At 60.1% G+C, this 27,018-nt stretch overlaps 3 protein-coding genes and 2 long non-coding RNA genes across 9 annotated transcripts in view; 3 read left to right on the top strand and 2 right to left on the bottom strand.

The window, feature by feature from the left end:
• The window catches only part of GPAA1 (glycosylphosphatidylinositol anchor attachment 1), a 30,131-nt gene extending 15,327 nt beyond the window's left edge, over positions 1-14,804 (top strand). The window contains exons 5-12 of the mRNA XM_056485853.1: positions 4,328-4,429; positions 5,648-5,858; positions 8,592-8,789; positions 9,911-10,064; positions 10,509-10,585; positions 11,395-11,595; positions 13,605-13,772; positions 14,545-14,804. Of these exons, the coding sequence (XP_056341828.1) occupies positions 4,328-4,429; positions 5,648-5,858; positions 8,592-8,789; positions 9,911-10,064; positions 10,509-10,585; positions 11,395-11,595; positions 13,605-13,772; positions 14,545-14,788 (1,355 nt within the window). The 3' untranslated portion in view covers positions 14,789-14,804. The remainder of the gene's footprint in view (positions 1-4,327; positions 4,430-5,647; positions 5,859-8,591; positions 8,790-9,910; positions 10,065-10,508; positions 10,586-11,394; positions 11,596-13,604; positions 13,773-14,544) is intronic.
• Positions 4,860-5,255, top strand: LOC130250306 (uncharacterized). The gene is made up of 3 exons (XR_008839959.1): positions 4,860-4,905; positions 4,959-5,023; positions 5,194-5,255. It is a non-coding gene; the product is annotated as an uncharacterized LOC130250306 (long non-coding RNA).
• Positions 14,805-14,955: 151 nt separating the features above from the next.
• Positions 14,956-16,804, bottom strand: LOC130250286 (uncharacterized). Of its 5 annotated transcripts, none has more exons than XM_056485821.1 (4): positions 15,620-16,788; positions 15,392-15,502; positions 15,183-15,349; positions 14,956-15,039 (listed from the first exon to the last, which is right to left on the bottom strand). In XM_056485821.1, the coding sequence occupies exons 1-3, from the start codon at positions 16,483-16,485 to the stop codon at positions 15,190-15,192; spliced, it is 1,137 nt and encodes a 378-aa protein (XP_056341796.1). In that variant the 5' UTR covers positions 16,486-16,788; the 3' UTR covers positions 14,956-15,039; positions 15,183-15,189. The 5 variants fall into 5 exon arrangements, with proteins under 5 accessions (XP_056341796.1, XP_056341795.1, XP_056341799.1 ...); XM_056485820.1 differs by having other exon boundaries at positions 15,021-15,066; positions 15,207-15,367; positions 15,405-15,502; positions 15,620-16,804; XM_056485824.1 differs by having other exon boundaries at positions 15,021-15,066; positions 15,207-15,334; positions 15,397-15,502; positions 15,620-16,800.
• Positions 16,805-17,593: 789 nt separating this feature from the next.
• On the top strand, positions 17,594-26,575 carry LOC130250291 (cytochrome c1, heme protein, mitochondrial). Its single transcript, XM_056485831.1, has 7 exons — positions 17,594-17,769; positions 19,128-19,330; positions 20,985-21,111; positions 22,233-22,390; positions 24,368-24,528; positions 25,705-25,805; positions 26,261-26,575. Exons 1-7 carry the CDS (start codon positions 17,644-17,646, stop codon positions 26,363-26,365), a joined length of 981 nt encoding a protein of 326 aa, XP_056341806.1. The 5' UTR covers positions 17,594-17,643; the 3' UTR covers positions 26,366-26,575.
• LOC130250310 (uncharacterized) lies at positions 21,949-22,210 on the bottom strand. Its single transcript, XR_008839963.1, has 3 exons — positions 22,182-22,210; positions 22,047-22,133; positions 21,949-22,011 (listed from the first exon to the last, which is right to left on the bottom strand). It is a non-coding gene; the product is annotated as an uncharacterized LOC130250310 (long non-coding RNA).
• Positions 26,576-27,018: the final 443 nt, after the last annotated feature.

Here is a 27,018-nt window from a genome sequence, read left to right as displayed (position 1 = left end):
GGGGTTCCCAATCTCAATCCATCCCATAATTTCAGGGAGTTCCCTGTGTTTTTGGGGTGCCCCAAATCCAAATCCATCCCATAATTTAGGGGTTCCCCATGGGGTTTGGGGTTCCCATTCCCGATCCAGATTCCACCCCATGTTTTAGGTCTCTCCCGGTCCCCTGGCTCACCTGCTCCATGTTCCAGCTCAGGGTTTTGGGGTTCAGTTCAGGGTTTGGGGTTCCCAATCCCGAATCCACCCCATGTTTTAGGTCTCTCCCGGTCTCCTGGCTCACCCGCTCCATGTTCCAGCTCAGGGTTTGGGGTTCCCAATCCCGAATCCACCCCGTGTTTTAGGTCTCTCCCTGTATCCTGGCTCACCCGCTCCATGTTCCAGCTCAGGGTTTGGGATATCCCGATCCCAATCCCGATCCACCCCGTGTTTTAGGGCTCTCCCTGTGCAGTTTGGGGCTCAGTTCTGGTTTTGAGGTATCCCGATCCCAATCCCGATCCACCCCGTGTTTTAGGTCTCTCCCGGTCTCGTGGCTCACCCGCTCCATGTTCCAGCTGGGGCTCGAGGTCCATTCCCAGCGCTTCGCTCGGACCCTGCCCTTCCCCGACGAGACCCACGAGCGCTACGTACTGGGGGGACTGGGAGGGACTGGGAGGGACTGGGAGGGACTGGGATGGGATAATGGGATACTGGGAGGATAATGGGATACTGGGATTGGATAATGGGATTCTGGGAGACTGGGATGGGATAATGGGATACTGGGAGGGACTGGGGGGACTGGGGAGTGGGAACTGGGGAGATCTGGGATCCCCGTGCAGTTTTTGGGATCCTTGGATGGGTTTTTGGGATCCCCGTGCAGTTTCTGGGGTGCAGTTTTTGGGGTTCCCTGGATGGATATTTTGGGGTGCTGACCCCGTTCCTGTCCCCTCCAGCTGGTCCGTGGCACCAACGTGTTCGGGGTGCTGTGGGGATATTTTGGGGTGCAGTTTTTGGGGTGCTCTGTTGTGTTTTTGGGGTGCAGTTTTTGGGCTGCTGACCCAGTTTTCCCCCCCAGCTGGTCCGGGGCACCAACGTGTTTGGGGTGCAGTTTTTGGGGTGCTGGGGATGTTTTTGGGGTCCCTGTTCAGCTTTTGGGGTGCAGTTTTTGGGGTCCATGTTCAGTTTTTGGGGTCCCTGTTGAGTTTTTGGGGTGCAGTTTTTGGGGTGCTGTGGATGTTTTTGGGGTCCCTGTTCAGTTTTTGGGGTCCCTGTTGAGTTTTTGGGGTGCTGTCCCCCTGTCCCAGCTGGTCCGGGGCACCAACGTGTTCGGGGTGCTGTGGATGTTCTTGGGGTCCCTGTTCAGTTTTTGGGGTGCAGTTTTTGGGGTGCTGTGGATGTTTTTGGGGTCTGTGTTCAGTTTTTGGGGTCCCTGTTGAGTTTTTGGGGTGCAGTTTTTGGGGTCCCTGTTCAGTTTTTGGGGTGCAGTTTTCAGGGTGCTGTGGATGTTTTTGGGGTGCAGTTTTCAGGGCGCTGTGGATGTTTTTGGGGTTCCCTGGATGGATATTTTGGGGTGCTGACCCCGTTCCCCCCTGTCCCAGCTGGTCCGTGGCACCAACGTGTTCGGGGTGCTGTGGGGATATTTTGGGGTGCAGTTTTTGGGGTGCAGTTTTCGGGGTGCAGTTTTCAGGGTGCTGTGGATGTTTTTGGGGTGCAGTTTTTAGGGTGCTGTGGATGTTTTTGGGGTGCAGTTTTTGGGGTGCAGTTTTCGGGGCGCTGTGGATGTTTTTGGGGTGCAGTTTTTGGGGTGCAGTTTTCAGGGTGCTGTGGATGTTTTTGGGGTTCCCTGGATGGATATTTTGGGGTGCTGACCCCGTTCCTGTGCCCCCAGCTGGTCTGGGGCACCAACGTGTTCGGGGTGCTGTGGATGTTTTTGGGGTCCCTGTTCAGTTTTTGGGGTGCAGTTTTTGGGGTGCAGTTTTCAGGGTGCTGTGGATGTTTTTGGGGTTCCCTGGATGGATATTTTGGGGTGCTGACCCTGTTCCCCCCTGTCCCAGCTGGTCCGGGGCACCAACGTGTTCGGGGTGCTGCGCGCCCCCCGCGCCCCCAGCACGGAGTCGCTGCTGCTGCTGGTGCCGTGCGACGGGAACAGCGAGAGCAACAACCAGGCGGTGGGGCTGCTGCTGGCGCTGGCAGGGTACTGCCGAGGTGGGTACTGGTGTTACTGGTGTTAACTGGTGTTACTGGGACTGCTGCTGGCGCTGGCAGGGTACTGCCGAGGTGGGTACTGGTGTTACTGGTGTTACTGGTGTTACTGGGGCTGCTGCTGGCGCTGGCGGGCTACTGCCGAGGTGGGTACTGGGATTAACTGGGGATACTGGTGTTACTGGGACTGCTGCTGGCGCTGGCAGGGTACTGCCGAGGTGGGTACTGGGGATACTGGTGTTACTGGTGTTAACTGGTGTTACTGGTGTTACTGGTGTTACTGGGGCTGCTGCTGGCGCTGGCGGGATACTGCCGAGGTGGGTACTGGGATTAACTGGGGATACTGGTGTTACTGGTGTTACTGGTGTTAACTGGGGCTGCTGCTGGCGCTGGCGGGATACTGCCGAGGTGAGATACTGGGATTAACTGGGGATACTGGTGTTACTGGTGTTACTGGTGTTACTGGGACTGCTGCTGGCGCTGGCGGGATACTGCCGAGGTGGGTACTGGGGATACTGGTGTTACTGGTGTTACTGGTGTTAACTGGTGTTACTGGGGCTGCTGCTGGCGCTGGCGGGCTACTGCCGAGGTGAGATACTGGGATTAACTGGGGATACTGGTGTTACTGGTGTTACTGGGACTGCTGCTGGCGCTGGCGGGATACTGCCGAGGTGGGGATACTGGTGTTACTGGTGTTACTGGTGTTACTGGTGTTACTGGGGCTGCTGCTGGCGCTGGCAGGCTACTGCCGAGGTGGGTACTGGGATTAACTGGGGATACTGGTGTTACTGGGGCTGCTGCTGGCGCTGGCGGGATACTGCCGAGGTGGGTACTGGTGTTACTGGTGTTACTGGTGTTACTGGGGCTGCTGCTGGCGCTGGCGGGCTACTGCCGAGGTGGGTACTGGGGATACTGGTGTTACTGGTGTTACTGGTGTTACTGGTGTTACTGGTGTTACTGGGGCTGCTGCTGGCCCTGGCGGGCTACTGCCGAGGTGGGGTGGGCTAGTGACATACTGGGGGGCTACTGGGGGTACTGGGGGGCTACCAGAGACACCTGGGGGGCTACTGACCCACTGACACACCTGGGGGGGCTACTGGGGCTGGGGGGGCTTTGGGAAGCTGGTTTGTACTGGTTTAGACTGGTCTGTGCTGGTTTAAATTGGTCTGTACTGGTCCATAATGGTTTATGCCGGTCTGTACTGGTTTAAACTGGTCCGTACTGGTCGCCAGGTTAGATTTACTGGGCTGTACTGGGTTATACTGGGTTGTACTGGTTGGTACCAGTGCATACTGGTTTGTGCTAGTCTGTACTGGTACGTACTGGTTTATACTGGCTCATACTGGTCTGTACTGGTCCATATTGACCCGTACTGGTCCAAACTGGTTTATACTGGTCTGTACTGGTCTATATTGGCCCATACTGGTCCGTACTAGTTTATACTGGTCTGTACTGGTCTGTATTGGACTATACTAGTCCATACTAATTTATACTGGTTTGTATTGGTCCATACTGGTTTATACTGGCCCGTACCAGCCCGTACTGGTTTATATTGGTCTGTACTGGTCCGTATTGGTCCATACTGGATTATACTGCTTCATACTAGTCCATACTGGTTTATACTGGCCCATACCGGTGTATATTGGTTTATACTGGTCCGTACCAGTCCATGCTGGTTTATACTGGTTTGTACTGGATTATACTGGTCTGTACCAGCTCATACTGGTTTCTACTGGTCCATTTTGGTTTATACTGGTTCGTACTGGATGATACTGGTCTGTACCAGTTCATACTGGTTTCTACTGGTCCATACTGGTTTATACTGGTCCGTACTGGATGATACTCGTCTGTACCAGTTCATACTGGTTTCTACTGGTTCATTTTGGTTTATACTGGCCCGTGCAGGTCTGTACTGGCTTATACTGGTCCATACTGGTTTATACTGGACCAAAGTAGTCCATACTGGTTTATACTGGTGTGTACTGTTTTATACTGGTTTGTGTTGATCTATATCGGTTTATACTGGCCCGTATCAGTCCATACTGGTTTATACTGGTCTGTTTTGTTTTATATGGTCTGTATTGGTCTATATTGGTTTATACTGGTCCATATCAGTCCATACTGGTTTATACTGGTCCGTACTGGTGCGCAGGTCAGATTTACTGGGCCAAGGATCTGATCTTCCTGGTGACGGAGCACGACCTGCTGGGGACACAGGCCTGGCTGGAGGGGTACCACGGGGAGAACCTTACTGGTGAGACTGGGAGCACTGGGAGGGACTGGGAGGGACTGGGAACCACGGGGAGAACCTTACTGGTGAGACTGGGAGCACTGGGAGGGACTGGGAACCACGGGGAGAACCTTACTGGTGAGACTGGGAGCACTGGGAGGGACTGGGAGGGACTGGGAACCACGGGGAGAACCTTACTGGTGAGACTGGGAGCACTGGGAGGGACTGGGAGGGACTGGGAACCACGGGGAGAACCTTACTGGTGAGACTGGGATGGACTGGGAGGGACTGGGAACCACGGGGAGAACCTTACTGGTGAGACTGGGAGCACTGGGAGGGACTGGGAGGGACTGGGAACCACGGGGAGAACCTTACTGGTGAGACTGGGAGCACTGGGAGGGACTGGGGGACCTTACTGGTGAGACTGGGAGCACTGGAGGGAACTGGGCGGTTGTCTGGGGATCCCAGGGGTCACTCAGGGGTCACTCAGGGACACTCAGGTCACTCAGGGGTCACTTAAGGATCACTCAGGGGTCACTTAAGGATCACTCAGGGGTCACTCAGGGTCACTCAGAGGTCACTCAGGGTCACTCAGAGGTCACTCAGGGATCACTCAGGGTCACTCACTCCAGAGGTCACTCAGGGTCAGAGGTCACTCAGGGTCACTCAGTGTCACTTAAGGATCACTCGGGTCACTCAGAGGTCACTCAGGGTCAGAGGTCACTCAGGGGTCACTCAGTGTCACTTAAGGATCACTCGGGTCACTCAGAGGTCACTCAGGGTCAGAGGTCACTCAGGGGTCACTCAGGGGTCACTCAGGGGTCACTCCGTGTCACTCAGAGGTCACTCAGAGGTCACTCAGGGTCACTCAGGGGTCACTCAGTGTCACTGTGTGTCCCCAGGGATGGTGTCGGAGCCGTTCCCAGCCCGGGCTGGCTCCATCCAGGCCGCCCTGGCCCTGGAGCTCAGCCAGGACGTTCTGTGTCACTGTGTCCCTGTCACTGTGTCACTGTGTCACTGTCACTGTGTCACTGTCACTGTGTCACTGTGTCCCTGTCCCTGTGTCACTGTGTGTCACTCTGTGTCCCCAGGGATGGTGTCGGAGCCGTTCCCAGCCCGGGCTGGCTCCATCCAGGCCGCCCTGGCCCTGGAGCTCAGCCAGGACGTCCTGTGTCACTGTCACTGTGTCACTGTCACTGTGTCACTGTCACTGTGTCACTCAGTGTCACTGTGTGTCCCCAGGGATGGTGTCGGAGCCGTTCCCAGCCCGGGCTGGCTCCATCCAGGCCGCCCTGGCCCTGGAGCTCAGCCAGGACGTCCTGACCAGCCTGGACGTGGCCGTGGAGGGTCTGGACGGGCGCCTGCCCAACCTGGACCTGCTGACGCTGCTGCAGCAGCTGTGCCTGCGCCACGGGCTGCTCTGCACCTTCCAGGGCAAGGTACCATCAACTGGGCAAACTGGGCAAACTGGGGAAACTGGGAGGGACTGGGGGCAGGATCAGTCACTGTGCCTGCGCCACGGGCTGCTCTGCACCTTCCAGGGCAAGGTACCATCAACTGGGCAAACTGGGCAAACTGGGAGGGACTGGGGGCAGGATCAGTCACTGTGCCTGCGCCACGGGCTGCTCTGCACCTTCCAGGGAAAGGTACCACCAACTGGGCAAACTGGGCAAACTGGGAGGGACTGGGGGCAGGATCAGTCACTGTGCCTGCGCCACGGGCTGCTCTGCACCTTCCAGGGCAAGGTACCAGTCCTGGGAAACTGGGCAAACTGGGCAAACTGGGCAAACTGGGCAAACTGGGGAAACTGGGGGCAGGATCAGTCACTGTGCCTGCGCCACGGGCTGCTCTGCACCTTCCAGGGAAAGGTACCCATCAGTCCTGGGAAACTGGGCAAACTGGGAGGGACTGGGGGCAGGATCAGTCACTGTGCCTGCGCCACGGGCTGCTCTGCACCTTCCAGGGCAAGGTACCATCAACTGGGCAAACTGGGCAAACTGGGAGGGACTGGGGGCAGGATCAGTCACTGTGCCTGCGCCACGGGCTGCTCTGCACCTTCCAGGGAAAGGTACCATCAACTGGGCAAACTGGGCAAACTGGGGAAACTGGGAGGGACTGGGGGCAGGATCAGTCACTGTGCCTGCGCCACGGGCTGCTCTGCACCTTCCAGGGCAAGGTACCATCAACTGGGCAAACTGGGCAAACTGGGAGGGACTGGGGGCAGGATCAGTCACTGTGCCTGCGCCACGGGCTGCTCTGCACCTTCCAGGGAAAGGTACCATCAACTGGGCAAACTGGGCAAACTGGGGAAACTGGGAGGGACTGGGGGCAGGATCAGTCACTGTGCCTGCGCCACGGGCTGCTCTGCACCTTCCAGGGAAAGGTACCATCAACTGGGCAAACTGGGCAAACTGGGGAAACTGGGAGGGACTGGGGGCAGGATCAGTCACTGTGCCTGCGCCACGGGCTGCTCTGCACCTTCCAGGGCAAGGTACCAGTCCTGGGAAACTGGGCAAACTGGGCAAACTGGGAGGGACTGGGGGCAGGATCAGTCACTGTGCCTGCGCCACGGGCTGCTCTGCACCTTCCAGGGAAAGGTGGGAACTGGGGAAACTGGGCAAACTGGGAGGGACTGGGGGCAGGATCGGTCACTGTGCCTGCGCCACGGGCTGCTCTGCACCTTCCAGGGAAAGGTACCATCAATCCTGGGAAACTGGGCAAACTGGGCAAACTGGGAGGGACTGGGGGCTGCTCTGCACCTTCCAGGGAAAGGTACCATCAACTGGGGAAACTGGGCAAACTGGGCAAACTGGGGGCGGGATCAGTCACTGTGCCTGCGCCACGGGCTGCTCTGCACCTTCCAGGGAAAGGTGGGAACTGGGGAAACTGGGGAAACTGGGCAAACTGGGAGGGACTGGGGGCTGCTCTGCACCTTCCAGGGAAAGGTACCATCAATCCTGGGAAACTGGGCAAACTGGGCAAACTGGGAGGGACTGGGGGCTGCTCTGCACCTTCCAGGGAAAGGTACCAGTCCTGGGCAAACTGGGGAAACTGGGCAAACTGGGGGCAGGATCAGTCACTGTGCCTGCGCCACGGGCTGCTCTGCACCTTCCAGGGAAAGGTACCATCAACTGGGCAAACTGGGTAAACTGGGAGGGACTGGGGGCTGCTCTGCACCTTCCAGGGAAAGGTACCATCAGCTGGGGAAACTGGGGAAACTGGGGAAACTGGGGGCAGGATCAGTCACTGTGCCTGCGCCACGGGCTGCTCTGCACCTTCCAGGGAAAGGTGGGGAGATCCTGGGGGTCCTGGGGGGGCTTGGAGAGGATTTGAGGGGATTTTGGGGGGTCCTGGGGGCTGCTCTGCACCTTCCAGGGCAAGGTACCGATTTTGGGGGGGTCTGGGGGAGGTTTGGGGGGTCTCTGACAGGGTTTCGTGGGGCATTTTTGGGGATCCCCTTGGGGATTTTGGGGAGGATTTTTTGGGGTTTGGGAAGGAATTTTGGAGGCATTTGGAAGGGGTCTCTTGGGGAATTTTGGGGAGGATTTTGGGTGTCCTGACTGACTTTTTGGACTGACTTGACCCCCCCCATTTCAGCTGCCCACCCCGAGGGCCTGGGGTACACCCAGAGCCTGCAGACCCTGGGGCTGATGGGGAGTTTGGGGGGGTCTCTGGGGGGATTTTGGGGGGTCTAAATGGGGATTTGGGGGGGATTTTGGGGGGATCTCTGTGAGGATTTTGGGGGGATCTCAGGGGGATTTTAGGGAGATTTTAGGGTGGTCTCCGGGGGGGATTTTTGGGGGATCTCTGGGGGGATTTTAGGCAGATGTTGGGGGGGGTCTCTCTCAGGATTGGGGTTCCCCATCACTGACTGACCCCCCCCATTCCAGCTGCCCCCCCCGAGGGCCCCCCAGGCCCTGCCCACACCCAGAGCTGCGGCTGATGGGGGCGGGTTTGGGGGGTCCCCCTGATTTTGGGGTGTCTCTATGGGGATTTTGGGGTTCCCCACCACTCAGAGCCCCCCCAAATCTGCAGCTGCCCCCCCCCCCGAGGGCCCGGGGTACACCCAGAGCCTGCAGAGCCTGGGGCTGATGGGGGCGGGTTTGGGGGGGTCCCCCTGATTTCGGGATGATTTTGGGGAGGATTTTGGGGCTCCCCACCACTCACAGCCCCCCCAAATTTGCAGCTGCCCCCCCCCTGAGGGCCCCCCCAGCCTTGCCTACGCCCAGAGCCTGCAGACCCTGGGGCTGATGCTGCTGGGGCAGGCGGGGGGCGGCCCCGGGGGTCCCCACGGGCTGTTCCTGCGCTTCGGCATCGAGGGGCTGACCCTGCGGGGCATCAACAGCTTCAGGCAGCACAAGAGCGACCTGGGGGCGCTGGGAAGGTGGGTCTGGGGTCCTGGGGGGGTCCTGGGGGGGTTTGGGGGGTCCCTGGGGGGGTTTGGGGGGTCCCTGGGGTCTCTGGATGTCCCTGACCCTGCGGGGCATCAACAGCTTCAGGCAGCACAAGAGCGACCTGGGGGCGCTGGGCAGGTGGGTCTGGGGTCCCGGGGGGTCCCTGGGGGGGTTTGGGGGTCCCTGGGGGGGTTTGGGGGGTCCCTGGGGGTCCCTGACCCTGCGGGGCATCAACAGCTTCAGGCAGCACAAGAGCGACCTGGGGGCGCTGGGCAGGTGGGTCTGGGGTCCTGGGGGTCCCTGGGGGGGTTTGGGGGTCCCTGGGGGGGGTTTGGGGGGTCCTGGGGGGGTTTGGGGGGTCCTGGGGGGTCCCTGGGGGTCCCTGACCCTGCGGGGCATCAACAGCTTCAGGCAGCACAAGAGCGACCTGGGGGCCCTGGGAAGGTGGGTCTGGGGTCCTGGGGGGTCCTGGGGGGTTTGGGGGGTCCCTGGGGGGGTTTGGGGGGTCCTGGGGGGCAGTTCTGTGAGTTTGCAGGAGTTTTTGGGGGTTTTGAAGGGGCCCCAGAGAGTCTTGGGGGTGATTTTGGGATATTTTGGGGGGTTCTGGGGGTCACTGGGGGAGGATCCTGGGGGTCTCTCCCTGGATTTTGAGGTTCTTGGGGTTTCTGTTTTCTCTGTTTTTTTGGGGGGTCTCTCTGTATTTGGGGGGGTCTGTCCTGATATTTTGGGGTCCCCCCTCCCCATTTTCCCCCCAAACTCTCCAGGGAATGTTCCAGAACCTGAACAAACTTTGGGGAGGATCCTGGGGGTCTCTCCCTGGATTTTGGGAATCTTGGGGGGTTCTCTGTATTTGGGGGTCTCTCTGTATTTGGGTGGGGGTCTCTCTGTTTTTTGGGGGGTCTCTCCTGATTTTTTGGGGTCCCCCCTCCCCGTTTTCCCCCAGGACCCTGGAGGGAATGTTCTGGAACCTGAACAAACTTTGGGGAGGATCCTGGGGGTCTCTCCCTGGATTTTGGGGGATTCCAGGGGGGTCTCTCTGTATTTGGGGGTCTCTCTGTTTTTTGGGGGGTCTCTCCTGATTTTTTGGGGTCCCCCCTCCCCGTTTCCCCAGGACCCTGGAGGGAATGTTCCGGAAGCTGAACAACCTCCTGGAGCGTTTGCACCAATCCTATTTCCTGTACCTGCTGCCCTCCCTGTCCCGCTTCGTGTCCATCGGATACTACATGCCAGCCCTGGGGCTGCTGCTGGCCGTGCTGGGGCTCAAATATCCTGGAGAAATGGGAAATTGGGAAAAGTGGGGAAAAACGGGGAGAAACGGTGAAAAAATGGGGGGAAAAAGAGCAAAAAATGGGGAAAAAAGAGCAAAAAATGGGGTTAAAATGGGGTTCCTGCATGCCAGCCCTGGGGCTGCTGCTGGGGCTGGGGCTGAAAATATCCTGGGGAAATTAGGGTGAAAAAATGGGAAATTGGGAAAAATAGGGAGAAACGGTGAAAAAATGGGGAAAAAACAGCAAAAAATGGGGGGAAATGGGGAAAAATGGATAAAATAGGTTAAAAGTTGAGAAAATACATGGGGGAAACTGGGGAAACTGGGGGGAAAATGGGAAAAATGGGAAAAAAATGTGAAAATGGGGAAAAATGGGAAAATGGGGAAAAAAATGGGAGGGGGTTTCTGGGGGTCCCGAGCCGTTCCTTGACCCCTCCCCCACGCCCTGGAGCTGTGGATGCGGCTGAGCCGGAGCGAGGAGGGGGAGGGGCAGCCCCCGGCGGGGGAGGTGAGGGGGCACAGGGACCCCCCAGATTATCCTGGGAACCCCAAATTCCTCTGGGACCCCCAAACCCTGACCCCTGGGACCCCAAAATATCCCTGGGGAGGGGCAGCCCCCGGCGGGGGAGGGGAGGGGGAACAGGGACCCCCCAGATTATCCTGGGAACCCCAAATTCCCCTCTGGGACCCCCAAACCCTGACCCCTGGGACCCCAAAATATTCCTGGGGATGGGGATCCCCCGGCGGGGGAGGGGAGGGGGGCACAGGGACCCCCCTGGGACCCCCAAATTCTCCTGGGACCCCCACCCTGACCACAGAGCGCCCTGCACCCCAAATCTGACCCTGCACCCCCAAATCTGACCCTGCACCCCAATTCTGACCCTGCACCCCAAATCTGACCCTGCACCCCCAAATCTGACCCTGCACCCCAATTCTGTCCCCCCAGACTCAGGGGTTCTCCTGTACCTGCCGGGACCCCAAATTCTCATATCTGGGGGTGCAGGGGGGGCTCCTGTACCTGCTGGGACACCCTGTACCCCAAATCTGACCCTGTACCCCAAATCTGACCCTGTGCCCCGAATCTGAGCCTGTGCCCCAAATCTGACCCTGCACCCCAATTCTGACCCCCTGTACCCCAAATCTGACCCTGTACCCCCAAATCTCACCCTGTACCCCAATTCTGACCCCAAATCTCTCCCCCCCCAGGCCCGGGGGGGTCTCCTGTACCTGCTGGGACCCCTGTACCCCAAATCTGACCCTGCACCCCGAATCTGACCCTGCACCCCAAATCTGACCCTGTACCCCAGTTCTGACCCCAAATCTCTCCCCCCCCAGGCCCGGGGGGGTCTCCTGTACCTGCTGCCCCCCGTGCTGGTGTCGGGGGGCGCGGGGGCCGCCCTGTACCTGCTGCCCGTGCGGGGCCAGGCCGTGGCCACCCAGCACTTCCCGGTGGGCGAGGCCGAGGCCGTGGTGCTGGCGCTGATCGGGATCTACGTGGCGGGGATGGCGCTGCCCCACAGCACACACAGGTATGGGGGCCCTAAATGGGTCTGGGGTCCCAAATGGGTCTGGGGTCTATAAATGGGTCTGGGGTCTCTGGTGCTGGCGCTGATCGGGATCTACGTGGCGGGGATGGCGCTGCCCCACAGCACACACAGGTATGGGGTCCTAAATGGGTCTGGGGTCCCAAAGGGGTCTGGGGTCTCTGGTGCTGGCGCTGATCGGGATCTACGTGGCGGGGATGGCGCTGCCTCATAGCACCCATAGGTATGGGGGCCCTAAATGGGTCTGGGGTCCCTAAATGGGTCTGGGGTCCCAAATGGGTCTGGGGTCCCAAATGGGTCTGGGGTCTCTAAATGGGTCTGGGGTCTCTGGTGCTGGCGCTGATCGGGATCTACGTGGCGGGGATGGCCCTGCCTCATAGCACACACAGGTATGGGGGTCCTAAATGGGTCTGGGGTCCCAAATGGGTCTGGGGTCTATAAATGGGTCTGGGGTCTCTAAATGGGTCTGGGGTCCCAAATGGGTCTGGGGTCTCTAAACGGGTCTGGGGTCTCTAAATGGGTCTGGGGTCCCAAATGGGTCTGGGGTCTCTAAATGGGTCTGGGGTCTCTAAATGGGTCTGGGGTCCCAAACGGGTCTGGGGTCCCAAATGGGTCTGGGGTCTCTAAGTGGGTCTGGGGTCTCTGGTGCTGGCGCTGATCAGGATCTACGTGGTGGGGATGGCGCTGCCCCACAGCACACACAGGTATGGGGGATTTGGGGTCTCTAAATGGGTCTGGGGTCTCAAATGGGTCTGGGGTCTCTAAATGGGTCTGGGGTCTCTAAGTGGGTCTGGGGTCCCAAATGGGTCTGGGGTCTCTAAACGGGTCTGGGGTCTCTAAATGGGTCTGGGGTCCCAAATGGGTCTGGGGTCTCTAAATGGGTCTGGGGTCTCTAAATGGGTCTGGGGTCCCAAACGGGTCTGGGGTCCCAAATGGGTCTGGGGTCTCTAAGTGGGTCTGGGGTCTCTGGTGCTGGCGCTGATCAGGATCTACATGGCGGGGATGGCGCTGCCCCACAGCACACACAGGTATCCATGGTAACGGGTTATTATGGGATAGATCTGCCCCACAGGTACCATGGTAACGGGTTATTATGGGATAGATCTGCCCCACAGGTACCATGGTAACGGGTTATTACGGGATGGCTCTGCCCCACAGCCCCCACAGGTACCATGGTAACGGGTTATTATGGGATAGATCTGCCCCACAGGTACCATGGTAACGGGTTGTTATGGGATGGCTCTGCCCCACAGCACACACAGGTACCATGGTAACGGGTTATTATGGGATAGATCTGCCCCACAGGTACCATGGTAACGGGTTATTATGGGATGGCTCTGCCCCACAGCACACACAGGTACCATGGTAACGGGTTATTATGGGATAGATCTGCCCCACAGGTATCCATGGTAATGGGTTATTATGGGATGGCTCTGCCCCACAGCCCCCACAGGTTTGGGGTCCCTCCGGGTCCCTGAGGGGCTCTGACCCCCCAGTGTCAGCACAGGGCTGTGCAGGGAGGAGGGGCTGGGGGACACTGGGGGGGACACCGGGGTGACACTGGGCGGGACACTGGGTGCCACTGTGTGACAGTGTGTGACACCTGGTGACACTGATGGTGACATTGATGGGTGTCCCTGTGTGATACTGGGTGACACAGGTGACACCGGCTGTGTCTGTGTGGCACAGGTGACACTCATGGTGACATTGATGGGTGTCCCTGTGTGATACTGAGTGACACAGGTGACACTGGGTGTGTCTGTGTGGCACAGGTGACACTGAGGGTGACACTGAGGGTGACACAGGTGACACTGTGTGACATTGGGCTGTCCCTCTGTGTCCCCAGGGCCCTGTCAGGCGGGGGCCAGCGGGGCTGGATGACCCTCAAGCTGCTGGCCCTGGGTGACACTGGGTGTGTCTGTGTGACACAGGTGACACTGAGGGTGGCACAGGTGACACTGTGTGACACTGTGGCTGTCCCTGTGTCCCCCCAGGGCTCTGTCAGGCGGGGGCCAGCGGGGCTGGATGACCCTCAAGCTGCTGGCCCTGCTGGCCCTGGCGCTGCTCCTCACCTGCCTGGCCCTGCTCAACTTCTCCCTGGGCTTCCTGCTGGGAGCCACCCTGGTGCCACCTGCGGCTGCCGTGAGACCGGGGGGCAACAGGTGAGACTCACCTGGGGCAGCTGGGACTGGGGGGGACAGGTGGGACTGGGGGGACAGGTGAGACTCACCTGGGGCAGGTGGGACTGGGGGGACAGGTGAGACATGGGGGCAACAGGTGAGACTGGGGGGACAGGTGAGACATGGGACAGGTGAGAGTGGGGGGACAGGTGGGACATGGGGGACAGGTGAGACTGGGGGGACAGGTGAGACTCACCTGGGGCAGGTGGGACAGGGACAGGTGAGACTCACCTGGGACAGGTGGGACAGGGACAGGTGAGACTCACCTGGGACAGGTGAGACCTGAAAGGGACAGGTGAGACCCAGGGCTGTCCCAGGATGATCTCAGGGCTCTCAGTGGTCACTATTTCCATCCCAGGTTGCCCCTGGCCCTGCTCCTGATCCTCACCCCCCGGGGCTGTCGCTGTTCCTGGGGGTCCCAGACTGATCTCAGGGCTCTCAGGATGATCTCAGGGGTCCCTGGGTGGTCCCAGGGCTCTCAGGGTGGTCCCTGGGGGTCTCTAACACTCTCTCTCCACCCCAGGCTGCCCCTGGCCCTGCTGCTGATCCTCACCACGCCGGGGCTGTCGCTGTTCCTGGGGGTCCCTGGGTGATCTCAGGGGTCCCTGGGTGGTCCCTGGGGGTCTCTAACACTCTCTCTCTGTCCCAGGCTGCCCCTGGCCCTGCTGCTGATCCTCACCACGCCGGGGCTGTCGCTGTTCCTGGGGGTCCCTGGGTGGTCCCTGGGGGTCTCTAACCTCTCTCTCTGTCCCAGGCTGCCCCTGGCCCTGCTGCTGATCCTCACCACGCCGGGGCTGTCGCTGTTCCTGGCCGTGCTGCTGCAGCAGGAGCTGCTGGAGGCGCCGGCCGGGCTGGCCGAGGGCTGGCAGCGCTTCCTGGGGGCGCTGGGCCAGGGGCTGCTGCAGGAGCACCTGCACGGGGCCCACCTGAGCCCCCTGCTGTGCCTGGGCGCCTACCCCTGCTGGCTGCTGCTCTGGAACGTGCTCTTCTGGAAATGACAGAGGGACAGACGGACAGACAGAGCCATGGACACACGGACAGAGCCATGGACAGAGCCACGGACACACTGACCCCTCACCTGAGCCCTCACCTGAGCCCTCACCTGAGCCCCCTGCTGTGCCTGGGCGCCTACCCCTGCTGGCTGCTGCTCTGGAACGTGCTCTTCTGGAAATGAGATGGACAGACGGACAGACAGGGCCATGGACACACGGACAGAGCCATGGACAGAGCCATGGACACACTGACAGAACTATTGACCCCTCACCTGAGCCCTCACCTGAGCCCCCTGCTGTGCCTGGGCCCCACCCCTGCTGGCTGCTGCTCTGGAATGTGCTCTGCTGGAAATGAGGGACAGACAGACAGACAGAGCCATGGACAGAGCCATGGACACACTGACCCTTCACCTGAGCCCCTCACCTGAGCCCCCTGCTCTGCCTGGGGCCCACCCCTGCTGGCTGCTGCTCTGGAACGTGCTCTTCTGGAAATGAGATGGACAGACGGACAGACAGAGCCATGGACACACGGACAGAGCCATGGACACACTGACAGAACTATTGACCCTTCACCTGAGCCCTCACCTGAGCCCTCACCTGAGCCCTCACCTGAGCCCCTCACCTGAGCCCCCTGCTCTGCCTGGGGCCCACCCCTGCTGGCTGCTGCTCTGGAACGTGCTCTGCTGGAAATGACAGATGGACAGACGGACACGGGATGGACTCAGGATGGACACAGGATGGACACACAGACACAGAGATGGACACACGGACACAGAGACACAGGATGGACACAGGATGGACACACAGACATGGATGGACACAGGGACGCACAGGCACAGGATGGACACAGAGATGGACACATGGACACAGGATGGACACATGGACACAGGATGGACACATAGACACAGAGATGGACACATGGACGCAGGATGGACACAGGATGGACACACAGACACGGATGGACACAGGGACACGGAGATGGACACACGGACACAGGGATGGACATGGACCCAGGATGGACACAGGATGGACACACAGACATGGATGGACAGACAGACACAGATGGACAGACAGACACAGGATGGACACACAGACATGGATGGACAGACAGACAGGTGCCCAGCAGGAACAAGCCCATGGATGGTCCCACAGGGAGACCCCCCTCCCCCCACAGACAGTGACAGGCCTGGGGGGCACAGGGACCCCCAGAGCCACAGACAGACAGACAGACTGACAGAGCCACGGACAGACTGACAGATGGACCCAGGGACAGAGCCACGGACAGAGCTGGGGACAGACCCACAGACAGACCCCACTGTGACCCCAGACTCACAGACAGAGCCGCAGACAGCCCCACGGACAGACTGACAGACAGACTCAGACCAACGGACAGACCCACAGGCAGCCCCATGGACAGACTGACAGACCCACGGACAGACACACAGACAGCCCCCGGTGCCCCCCAGCACCCCCAGGGTGCCCTGGCTGTGTCCCAAACTGGGGAGGGGTCTGCGGGGGGCGTGGCCTCTGTCCAAGGACATTTTCCTGAAGGGGCGTGGTTTTATTGGGGGCGTGGTTTCGGTATAAACACGTTGCTCTAATGAAGGGGCGTGGCCTTTTTGTGGGGGCGTGGCCACTGTACAATGATGTTTTACTGAAGGGCGTGGCTTTCTGGGGGGCGTGGCTTCTGTACAATTACACATTCTTGAAGGGGCGTGGCTTCTATTAGGGGCGTGGTTTCTGCATAAAGATGTGGTTTCCTGAATGGGCGTGGCTTTTATTGGGGGCGTGGCCTCTGTACAAGGACATTTTGCTGGAGGGGCGTGGCTTCTGTACAATGACGTGCTTTCCTGGAGGGCGTGGCCTTTTTTAAGGAGGTGTGGTTTCTGTACAATGACGTCATTTCCCGAAAGGGCGTGGCTTTGGGGGGCGTGGCTTCACAATGATGTATTTTACTAAGGGGCGTGGCTTTATTGGGGGCTTGGTTTCTGTATAAAGATGTTTATACTGAAGGGGCGTGGCTTCTGCTGGGGGCGTGGCTTCTGTGCAGTGCTACATTTTACTGGAGGGGCGTGGCTTTTTGTGGGGGCGTGGTTTGCTAAAGGGGCGTGGCTTCTGCAAGATAACGTGGTTTTACTGGAGGGGCGTGGCTTTTGGGGGGCGTGGTTTCTATGGGATTGGGGTCCCTAAATGGGTCTGGGGGGTTTGGGGTTATGGGATGGCCTCCCCCACAGCCCTGAAGGGGAGTGGGTTTTATGGGGGCGTGGTTTACTAAATGGGCGTGGCTCTGTACAATGACATCATTTTCTCGAATGGGCGTGGCTTTGGGGCGTGATTTAACAATTGGCGTGGTTCTGCGCAATGATGTCATCTTGCTGAAGGGGCGTGGCTTTGGGGCGTGGTTTAATACATGGGTGTGGTTGTGTACCATGACGTGATTCCTGAAGGGGAGTGGCTCTGGGGGCGTGGTTCATTACAATGACGTCATTATCCGGAAGGGGCGTGGCTCTGGGGGCGTGGTTTGTGAAATGGGCGTGGTTCTGTACAATGGCGTCATTTTGCTGAAGGGGCGTTACCTTGGGGGCGTGGTTTAATGAATGGGCGTGGTTCTGTACAATGACGTCGTTATCCGGAAGGGGCGTGGCTCTGGGGGCGTGGTTCAGTACAATTACGTCATTACCCGGAAGGGGCGTGGCTCTGGGGGCGTGTCCCACCCCGCGCGCTTCCCCCTCCCTCCACCAGGCGGCGCCGCACCAATAAAAAAGCGCGCCAGCGTGTCACGTGCCCCCCTGCGTGACGTCACTACCGCTTCCCCTCGCGTCACTTCCGGGGCGTCGCGGCGCGTCCCCTCGACCTCGGCGATGGCGGCGCTGCGGGCGCTGCGGGCGCTGCCGGGGCTGCGGCGCCTCCCGGGCCCGGCGGGGCCGAGCCTCCATCCCCGCGCGCTGCTGCGGCCCCGGGCCGGCTCCGGCGGCGGCTCCGCGGCGGTGAGGGCGGCGGGCAAGGTCACGGCCGTGGCCGCGGCGGGAGCGGGGCCGGGCCGGGCCGCAGGGCTGAGGGGAGCGGGGCCGGAGGGCTGAGGGGAGCGGGGCCGGGCCGCAGGGCTGAGGGGAGCGGGAGCGGGGCCGGGCCGCAGGGCTGAGGGGAGCGTGTGCCCGGGGCCGCCGGGCGGGCTCCGTTCCCTTTCCTGGTGTCCCTCAGTGACCCTCGGTCCTGTCTGGGCTCCATCATTCCCTCTCCCGGTGTCCCCGGTGCTGCTCCCGGTGCTCCGTTCCCTCTCCCGGTGTCCCCCGGTCGTGCTCGGGTTCCCTTGATCCCTCTCCCGGTGCTCCCAGCCCTTCCCGGTTCCATCATTTCCTACCCCGGTGTCCCCCAGCCCTGCCCGGGGTTCTCTGTTCCCTCTCCCGGTGACCCCCAGTGAACCCCGGTCATCCCGGTCCTCCCCGGTTCCATCGTTACCTGCCCCGGTGCTCCGCGGTGTGCCCCGTTCCCTCTCCCGGTGCTGCCCGTGTCCATTATTACCTCTCCCGGTGCTCCCTGGTGCTCCTCGCCCTGCCCCGGTTCCATCGTTACCTCCTCCGGTGCTCCCCTGTGACCCCCGGTGCTGCCCGGGTTCCATTGTTCCCTCTCCCGGTGTCCCCGGTGCTGCCCCGGTTCCATCGTTACCTCCCCCGGTGCTCCCCGGTGCTGCCCGGGGTTCTCTGTTCCCTCTCCCGGTGTCCCCGGTGATCCCCGGTTCCATCGTTACCTCCCCCGGTGTCCCCGGTCCCTCCCCGAGCCCCTCCCGGTGTCCCCGCCCTGTGCCGTGTCCTTCACCCGCCCTTCCCGCTCTTCCATTCCCGTTATTCCCGTTATTCCCTCTGGTCACGCTGCCCCCGGGACCCCCCCGTGGCTTTTGTCCCCCCTCCCCTGAGTTTTGGGGTCCCCGGTGTCCCTGGACCCCTCTGAACCCCCACAGGTGTCCCTGTCCCTACCCAGGTGTCCCTGTGTCCCCCCCAGGTGTCTCTGACCCCCCTATTTCCCCCCCAGGTGTCCCTGTGTCCCCCCTGAACCCCTGTCCCCTTCAGGTGTCCCTGTGACCCCCCCCAGGTGTCCCTGTGTCCCCCCTGTCCCCCCAGGTGCCTCTGTGTCCCCCCAGGTGTCCTTCTGACCCACCCCAGGTGTCTCTGTCCCCCCCAGGTGTCCCTGAGCCCCCATTTCACCCCCCAGGTGTCCCTGTGTCCCCCCTGTCCCCCCCAGGTGTCCCCCCCAGGTGTCCCTGACCCCCCCGTCCCCCCCCCATGTCCCCCCCAGGTGTCCCTGTGACCCCCCCAGGTGTCCCCCCTGACCCCCCTGTCCCCCCCAGGTGTCCCTCTCGTCCCCCTCGGGCCGCCCCTCCCCCCGCTCCCGCCGTGCCCTGGCCGTTCTGGGGGCTCTGGCCGGGGGGGGCTCCCTGGCCCTGGCGCTGTCGCTCGGGGGGGGCCCCCTGAGCGCGGGGGAGCTGGAGCTGCACCCCCCGAACTTCCCCTGGAGCCACGGGGGGGCGCTGTCGGCCCTGGACCACGCCAGGTACGGCACTGGGGGGGCTTGGGGGGGTCCTGGGGGGTTTGGGGGGGTCCTGGACCACGCCAGGTACGGCACTGGGGGGGGATTTGGGGGGTCCTGGGGGGTTTGGGGGGATCCTGGGGGGGTCCTGGGGGGTTTGGGGGGGTCCTGGACCACGCCAGGTACGGCACTGGGGGGGGATTTGGGGGGTCCTGGGGGGTTTGGGGGGATCCTGGGGGGGTCCTGGGGGGTTTGGGGGGGTCCTGGACCACGCCAGGTACGGGATTGGGGGGGTCCTGGGGGGTTTGGGGGATCCTGGGGGTGCTGGACCACGCCAGGTATGGGACTGAGGGGGGGGGTTTGGGGGAGATTTGGGGGTCCTAGGGGGATTTTGGGGTGCTGGGGGGGATTTTGGGGGGTTTGGGGGGTCCTGGGGGTGCTGGACCATGCCAGGTACGGCACTGGGGGGGTTTGGGATGGGCCTTCAGCGGGTTTTGGGGTGCTGGGTGGAATTTGGGGGGGTCCTAGGAGGGTTTTCGGGGGAATTTGGGGGTGCTGGGTGGGATTTGGGAGGGTCTTACACGGGTTTGGGGGAGGCCCTAAGGGATTTTGGGGGTGCTGGGTGGGATTTGGGGGAGATTTGGGGGGTCCTGGGGGGGTTTGAGGGGAGCCCTGGGTGGGTTTTGGGGTGCTGGACCACACCAGGTATGGGATAGGGGGCAGTTTGGGGGGTCCTAAGGGGGATTTGGGGGTGCTGGACCACACCAGGTATGGGAATTTGGGGGGGGTCCTGGGGGGGTTTTGGGGGTCCTGGGGGGATTTGGGTGTTTTTGAGGGGTCCTGGGGGTCTGAGCCCCTCCCCCACAGTGCCCACAGGGGGTCCAGGTGATTTTTGGGGCGATTTTGGGATTTTTTGGGGGTCCCTGAGCCCCCCTCATTCACCCCCCACCAGTGCTTGCAGGGGGGTCCAGGTGATTTTGGGGTTATTTTAGGATTGTTTTGGGAATTATTTTGGGAATTATTTTAGGATTGTTATGGGATTATTTTGGGATTATTTTGGGGTTATTTTAGGATTATTTTGGGATTGTTTTAGAGTGAGTTTGGGGTTTCTCTCAGTGTCCCCAGAGGGTTCCAGGTGTACCCCAGGTGTTTGTGGGGTTATTTTTGGGTTAATTTAGGATTATTTTCAGATTATTTTAGGATTTTTTTGGGATTTCTCTCTCACAGTGTCCATAAAGAATTCCAGGTGTGTTTGGGGTTATTTTAGGATTATTTTAGGATTATTTTGGGGTTTCTCTCCCCAGTGTCCACGGGGGGTTCCAGGTGTGCCCCAGGTGTGTTTGGGGTTATTTTAGGATATTTTAGGATTGTTTTAGGGTTATTTTGGGATCTCTCTCCGCAGTGTCTGTAGAGGATTCCAGGTGTGCCCCAGGTGTGTTTGGGTTATTTTAGGATATTTTTGGGATTATTTTGGGGTTTTTCTGTCCCAGTGTCCGCAGGGGGTTCCAGGTGTACCGCCAGGTGTGTTTAGGATATTTTAGGATATTTTGGGGTTTCTCTCTCCCTGCAGTGTCCGCAGGGGGTTCCAGGTGTACCGCCAGGTGTGTTTGGGTTATTTTAGGATATTTTAGGATTATTTTAGGATATTTTAGGATTTTTTGGGATCTCTCTGTCCCAGTGTCCGCAGAGGATTCCAGGTGTACCGCCAGGTGTGCTCTGCCTGTCACTCCATGGAGTTCGTGGCTTTCCGGAACCTCATCGGGGTCACCCACAGCGAGGCCGAGGCCAAGGCGCTGGCGGAGGAGGTGACACGGGGACAGCCCTGGGACAGACAGGGACACCCCTGGGACACACCCAGTGACAGACAGGGACACCCCTGGGACACCCCTGGGACAGACGGGGACACACCCAGTGACACAGGGACACCCCTGGGACACCTGGGACACACCCAGTGACACGGGGACACCCCCAGGGACACGGGGACACCCCTGGGACATACAGGGATACCCCAGGGGACAGACAGGGACACCCAGAGACACCCCAGGGACACCCCAGTGTCACCTGTGCCACCCCCAGGGACACGCGGGGACACACCCAGGGACCCCAGTGACAACCAGGGACAGCCCAGGGACACCCCAGTGTCACCTGTGCCACCCCCAGGGACACCCAGAGACACACAGGGACAGCCAAGGACACCCCAGGGACACTCCCAATGTCACCTGTGCCACCCCAGTGACATCCCCAGTGACACCCCCAGACCGCTGGTGACACCCCCAGTGTCACCTCCTGCCACCTGCAGTGTCCCCCTGTCCTGCTGTCCCCAGTGTCCCAGTGTCCCTGTGCTGCTGTCCCCAGTGTCCTGGTGTCACCAACCCCATGTCCCTTTGTCCTGCCCTTCCCAGTGTCCCCAGTGTCACCCCTGTGGTCACGGTGTCACTGTCCTGCCACCCCTGGTGTCCTTGTCTCACCTGTCCCTGTGTCTCACCTGTATCTCACCTGTGCAGGTGGAGGTGCAGGACGGCCCCGATGAGAACGGGGAGATGTCCATGGGGCCGTGCTATGCCTGTCTCACCTGTCCCTGTGTCACCTGTCCCTGTGTCTCACCTGTATCTCACCTGTGCAGGTGGAGGTGCAGGACGGCCCCGATGAGAACGGGGAGATGTCCATGGGGCCGTGCTATGCCTGTCTCACCTGTCCTGTCTCACCTGTCTCTGTCTCACCTGTGTCACCTGTATCTCACCTGTGTCTCACCTGTGCAGGTGGAGGTGCAGGACGGCCCCGATGAGAACGGGGAGATGTTCATGGGGCCCTGCTGTGCCGGTGTCACCTGTATCTCACCTGTGTCACCTGTCCCTGTGTCTCACCTGTATCTCACCTGTCTCTGTCTCACCTGTGTCTCACCTGTACCTGTATCTCACCTGTGCAGGTGGAGGTGCAGGACGGCCCCGATGAGAACGGGGAGATGTTCATGCGCCCCGGGAAGATCTCGGATTATTTCCCCAAGCCCTACCCCAACCCCGAGGCGGCGCGGGCGGCCAACAACGGGGCACTGCCCCCCGACCTCAGTTACATTGTTAATGCCAGGTACGGGTACCTGTACAGGTGTAGATACAGCATTGGGGTCACCCAACAACGGGGCACTGCCACCCGACCTCAGTTACATTGTTAATGCCAGGTACGGGTACCTGTACAGGTGTGGGTACGGCATTGGGGTCACCCAACAACGGGGCACTGCCCCCCGACCTCAGTTACATTGTCAATGCCAGGTACGGGGACAGGTACAGGTGTAGATACAGCATTGGGGTCACCCAACAACGGGGCACTGCCCCCCGACCTGAGTTATATCGTTAATGCCAGGTATGGGGAACTGTACAGGTGTGGGATACCTGTACAGGTATAGATACTGTACTGGGGTCACCCAACAACGGGGCACTGCCCCCCGACCTGAGCTACATTGTTAATGCCAGGTATGGGGACAGGTGTGGGTACCTGTACAGGTGTGGGACTGGGGTCACCCAACAACGGGGCACTGCCCCCTGATCTGAGTTATATCGTTAATGCCAGGTATGGGGACAGGTGTGGGTACCTGTACAGGTACAGATACGGGACTGGGGTCACCCAACAGCGGGGCACTGCCCCCTGATCTGAGCTACATTGTTAATGCCAGGTATGGACACAGGTGTGGGTACCTGTACAGGTGTGGGATTGGGGTCACCCAACAATGGGGCACTGCCCCCTGATCTGAGTTATATCGTTAATGCCAGGTATGGGGACAGGTGTGGGTACCTGTACAGGTACAGATACGGGACTGGGGTCACCCAACAACGGGGCACTGCCCCCCGACCTCAGTTACATTGTTAATGCCAGGTACGGGTACCTGTACAGGTGTGGGGACAGGTACAGGTGTGGGGACAGGTACAGGTGTGGGTACCTGTACAGGTACAGGTGTGGGACTGGGGTCACCCAACAACGGGGCACTGCCCCCTGATCTGAGCTACATTGATCAGTTATTGATGAGTTATTGATTGATTATTGATGTGTCACTGATCCCATTATTCCTCAATTATTGATCGGTTATTGGTTATTGATTATTGATCGGTTATTGGTTATTGATTATTGATCGGTTATTGGTTTGCAGGCACGGGGGTGAGGATTATGTGCTCTCGCTGCTCACGGGGTACTGTGACCCTGTTATTGATCAGTTATTGATCAGTTATTGGTTATTGGTCAGTTATTGATCAGTTATTGGTTATTGATCGGTTATTGGTTTGCAGGCACGGGGGTGAGGATTACGTGTTCTCGCTGCTGATGGGGCACTGTGACCCCGTTATTGATCAGTTATTGGTTATTGATCGGTTATTGGTTATTGATCAGTTATTGATCCCGCAGGCACGGGGGTGAGGGTTATGTGTTCTCACTGCTGACAGGGCACTGTGACCCCGTTATTGATCAGTTATTGATCAGTTATTGATCAGTTATTGATCAGTTGTTGGTTATTGGTCAGTTATTGATCAGTTATTGATTATTGATCGGTTATAGGTTTGCAGGCACGGGGGTGAGGATTACGTGTTCTCGCTGCTCACGGGGCACTGTGACCCGGTTATTGATCGGTTATTGATCAGTTATTAGTTATTGATTATTGATGGTTATTGATCCCACAGGCACGGGGGTGAGGATTACGTGTTCTCGCTGCTCACGGGGCACTGTGACCCGGTTATTGATCAGTTATTGATCTCATTGCTCGGATATTGATCAGTTATCGGTTATTGATCAGTTATTGATCGGTTATTGGTTTGCAGGCACGGGGGTGAGGATTACGTGTTCTCGCTGCTGACAGGGCACTGTGACCCCGTTATTGATCGGTTATTGATCGGTTATTGATCAGTTATTGGTTATTGGTCAGTTATTGATCGGTTATTGATTATTGATCGGTTATTGGTTTGCAGGCACGGGGGTGAGGATTACGTGTTCTCGCTGCTCACGGGGCACTGTGACCCGGTTATTGATCGGTTATTGATCAGTTATTAGTTATTGATTATTGATCGGTTATTGATCCCACAGGCACGGGGGTGAGGATTACGTGTTCTCGCTGCTCACGGGGTACTGTGACCCCCCCGCGGGGGTGTCCCTGAGGGAGGGGCTCCATTACAACCCCTACTTCCCAGGGCAGGCCATCGGCATGGCCCCGCCCATCTACGACGAGGTGCTGGAGTACGACGACGGTACGGGGGGCTGGGGGGGCTGGGGGGGGGTCCTGGGGGATCTGGGGGGGCTTGGGAGGGGTCCTGGGGGATCTAGGGGGTCCTGGGAAGGGTTTGGGGGGCTGGGGAGGGAATCTCGGGGGGTCCTGGGGGGATTTGGGGGGGTCTGGGGGGTTCCTCCTGGCGAATCTGGGGGAGTTCTGAGGGAATTTGAGGGGTCCTGGAAGGGGCTTGTAGGGCTGAGAGGAGTCTGGGGGGTCCTGGCAGGGATTTGGGGTGCTGGGGAGGGATCTGGGGGGTCCTGGGAGGGGTCTGAGGGGAGATTTGGGAGGTCCTGGGAGCATCTGGGGGGGTTCCTGCTGGGGCTGGGAGGGGTCTCTGGGGGGAATCCTGGAGGATTTGGGGGGTGCTGGGAGGGGTCTGGGGGGGATTGGGAGGCCCTGGGATGGGGATCTGGGGGGTCCTGGGGGCATTTGGAGGGGTCTGGGGGGGGTGTTCTGGGGGGATCTCAGTGGTTTTTGGGGGTCTCAGTGGGGTCTGGGGAGGGGGTCTCATTGGTTTTTGGGGGTCTCAGTGGTTTTTGGGGGAGGGTCCCAGTGAGTTTTGGGGTCTCACCCCCCTTTCCCCACCCAGGGACCCCCGCCACCATGTCCCAGTGGGGTCCCAGTGGTTTTTGGGGGGTCCCAGTGGTTTTTTGGGGCTCTCAGTGGTTTCTGGGGGGGGATCTCAGGGGGCTCTCAGTGGTTTTTTGGGGCTCTCAGTGGTTTCTGGGGGCTCTCAGTGGTTTCTGGGGGTCTCTGTGGTTTTTGGGGGGGGGGGTCTCAGGGGTCTCTCAGTGTTTTTTTGGGTCTCACCCCCCTTTTTTCCCCCCAGGGACCCCCGCCACCATGTCCCAGTGGGGTCCCAGTGGTTTTAGGGGTTTCTCAGGGGACTCTCTGTGGTTTTTTGGGGCTCTCAGTGGTTTTAGGGGGTCTCTCAGTGGTTTCTGGGGGTCTCTCAGTGGTTTTTGGGGTCTCACCCCCCCTTTTCCCCCCAGGGACCCCCGCCACCATGTCCCAGTGGGGTCTCAGTGGTTTTAGGGGGCTCTGTGTGGTTTTAGGGGGGCTCTCAGTGGTTTCTGGGGGTCTCTGTGGTTTTTGGGGGGGGTCTCAGGGGGCTCTCAGTGGTTTTTGGGGTCTCACCCCCCTTTCCCCCCAGGGACCCCCGCCACCATGTCCCAGATCGCCAAGGACGTTTGCACCTTCCTGCGCTGGGCGGCCGAGCCCGAGCACGACCAGCGCAAGAAAATGGGGCTCAAGGTGGGGGGCTGGGGGGCTCAGGGGGGCTGGGGGGGTTTTGGGGGGCTCAGGGGGTCTGGGGGTTTTGGGGGGCTCAGGGGTGAGGCTGTGGGCTTGTGGGGGCTCAGGGTTTTGAGGGGGAGGCTCAAGAGGGGCTCAGGGTGGGATTTGGGGGGGCTCAGAGAGTCTGGGGGTGTTTGGGGGACCTCAAGGTGGGGCTGGGGGCTTGGGGGGGCTCAGGGGTGTTTTGGGGTGTCTCAAAGGGGGCTCAGGGCCCCCCCTGACCCTCATTTCCCCCCAGCTGCTGCTGATCTTGGGGCTGCTCAGGGGATTTGGGGGCTCAGGGGGTTTTGGGGACTCAGGGGGGGGTGTTAGGGGGGTTTTGGGGGGGCTCAGGGGGTGTTAGGGGGGTTTTGGGGGCTCAGGGGGGTTTTGGGGGGTCTCAGGGCCCCCCTGACCCCCATTTTTCCCCCCAGCTGCTGCTGATGTCGGGGCTGCTGGTGCCCCTCCTGTACTACATGAAGAGACACAAGTGGTCGGTGCTCAAGAGCAGGAAGATGATTTACCGGCCCCCCAAGTAGGGCCTGGCCCCCCAAATGGGGGCACCGGGCCCCCCCTCCCCCGTTCCCAGCCCCCCCCCCCACACTCAGGGGGCCAGGGAGGGGCTGTGGGCCCCCCCCCCTCCCCCACCAGGAGGGGCATTGGGGGGTTCTCACCCCCCCTCGTGTTCGGCCACCCCCGAGCTCCAGTTCTGTGGGGCTGGGGGGGAATAAAGTGTGGGGTTCAGAGGAGAGCTGGGGGTGTCCTGCTGGGGGGCTGGGGCTGTGCTGGGGGCTGGGAATGAAATGTGGGGTTCAGAGGAGAGCTGTGGGGTGGGGCTGGGGGTGGGGCCAGGTGTGTCTGTGCTGTGGGTCAGGCTGTGCCCCAGGTCTGGCTGTGGGCACTGGGTCACTCTGTGGGTCACTCTGTGGGTCACTGGGTCACTCTGTGGGTCACTCTGTGGGTCACTGGGTCACACTGGGGTCACTGTGGGTCACACTGGGGTCACTGTGGGTCACTCTGTGGGTCACTCTGTGGGTCACACTGTGGGTCACAATGGGGTCACTCTGTGGGTCACACTGTGGGTCACTGGGTCACACTGTGGGTCACACTGGGGTCACTGTGGGTCACTCTGTGGGTCACTCTGTGGGTCACTCTGTGGTTCACACTGGGGTCTCTGTGGGTCACTCTGTGG

This window comes from Oenanthe melanoleuca, chromosome 2, assembly GCF_029582105.1.
Source record: "Oenanthe melanoleuca isolate GR-GAL-2019-014 chromosome 2, OMel1.0, whole genome shotgun sequence".
NCBI classification, from domain to species: Eukaryota; Metazoa; Chordata; class Aves; order Passeriformes; family Muscicapidae; genus Oenanthe; species Oenanthe melanoleuca.
This window is presented reverse-complemented; position numbering and strand designations above follow the sequence as displayed.

Bases quoted from the DNA above. Each gene is read 5' to 3' on its own strand.
- LOC130250291 (XM_056485831.1), top strand. From the start codon at position 17,644: ATGGCGGCGCTGCGGGCGCTGCGGGCGCTGCCGGGGCTGCGGCGCCTC. The intron at 17,770-19,127 runs GTGAGGGCGGCG...TGTCCCCCCCAG, and splicing joins CCGGCGGCGGCTCCGCGGCG to GTGTCCCTCTCGTCCCCCTC. The intron at 25,806-26,260 runs GTGGGGGGCTGG...TTTTCCCCCCAG, and splicing joins GCAAGAAAATGGGGCTCAAG to CTGCTGCTGATGTCGGGGCT.
- LOC130250286 (XM_056485820.1), bottom strand. From the start codon at position 16,485: ATGTGTAATTGTACAGAAGCCACGCCCCCCAGAAAGCCACGCCCTTCA. The intron at 15,368-15,404 runs GTGAGGGGCTCA...GTGAGGGCTCAG, and splicing joins AGGCAGAGCAGGGGGCTCAG to GTGAGGGCTCAGGTGAAGGG. The intron at 15,067-15,206 runs GTGAGGGGCTCA...CAGGGGGCTCAG, and splicing joins AGGCAGAGCAGGGGGCTCAG to GTGAGGGCTCAGGTGAGGGG.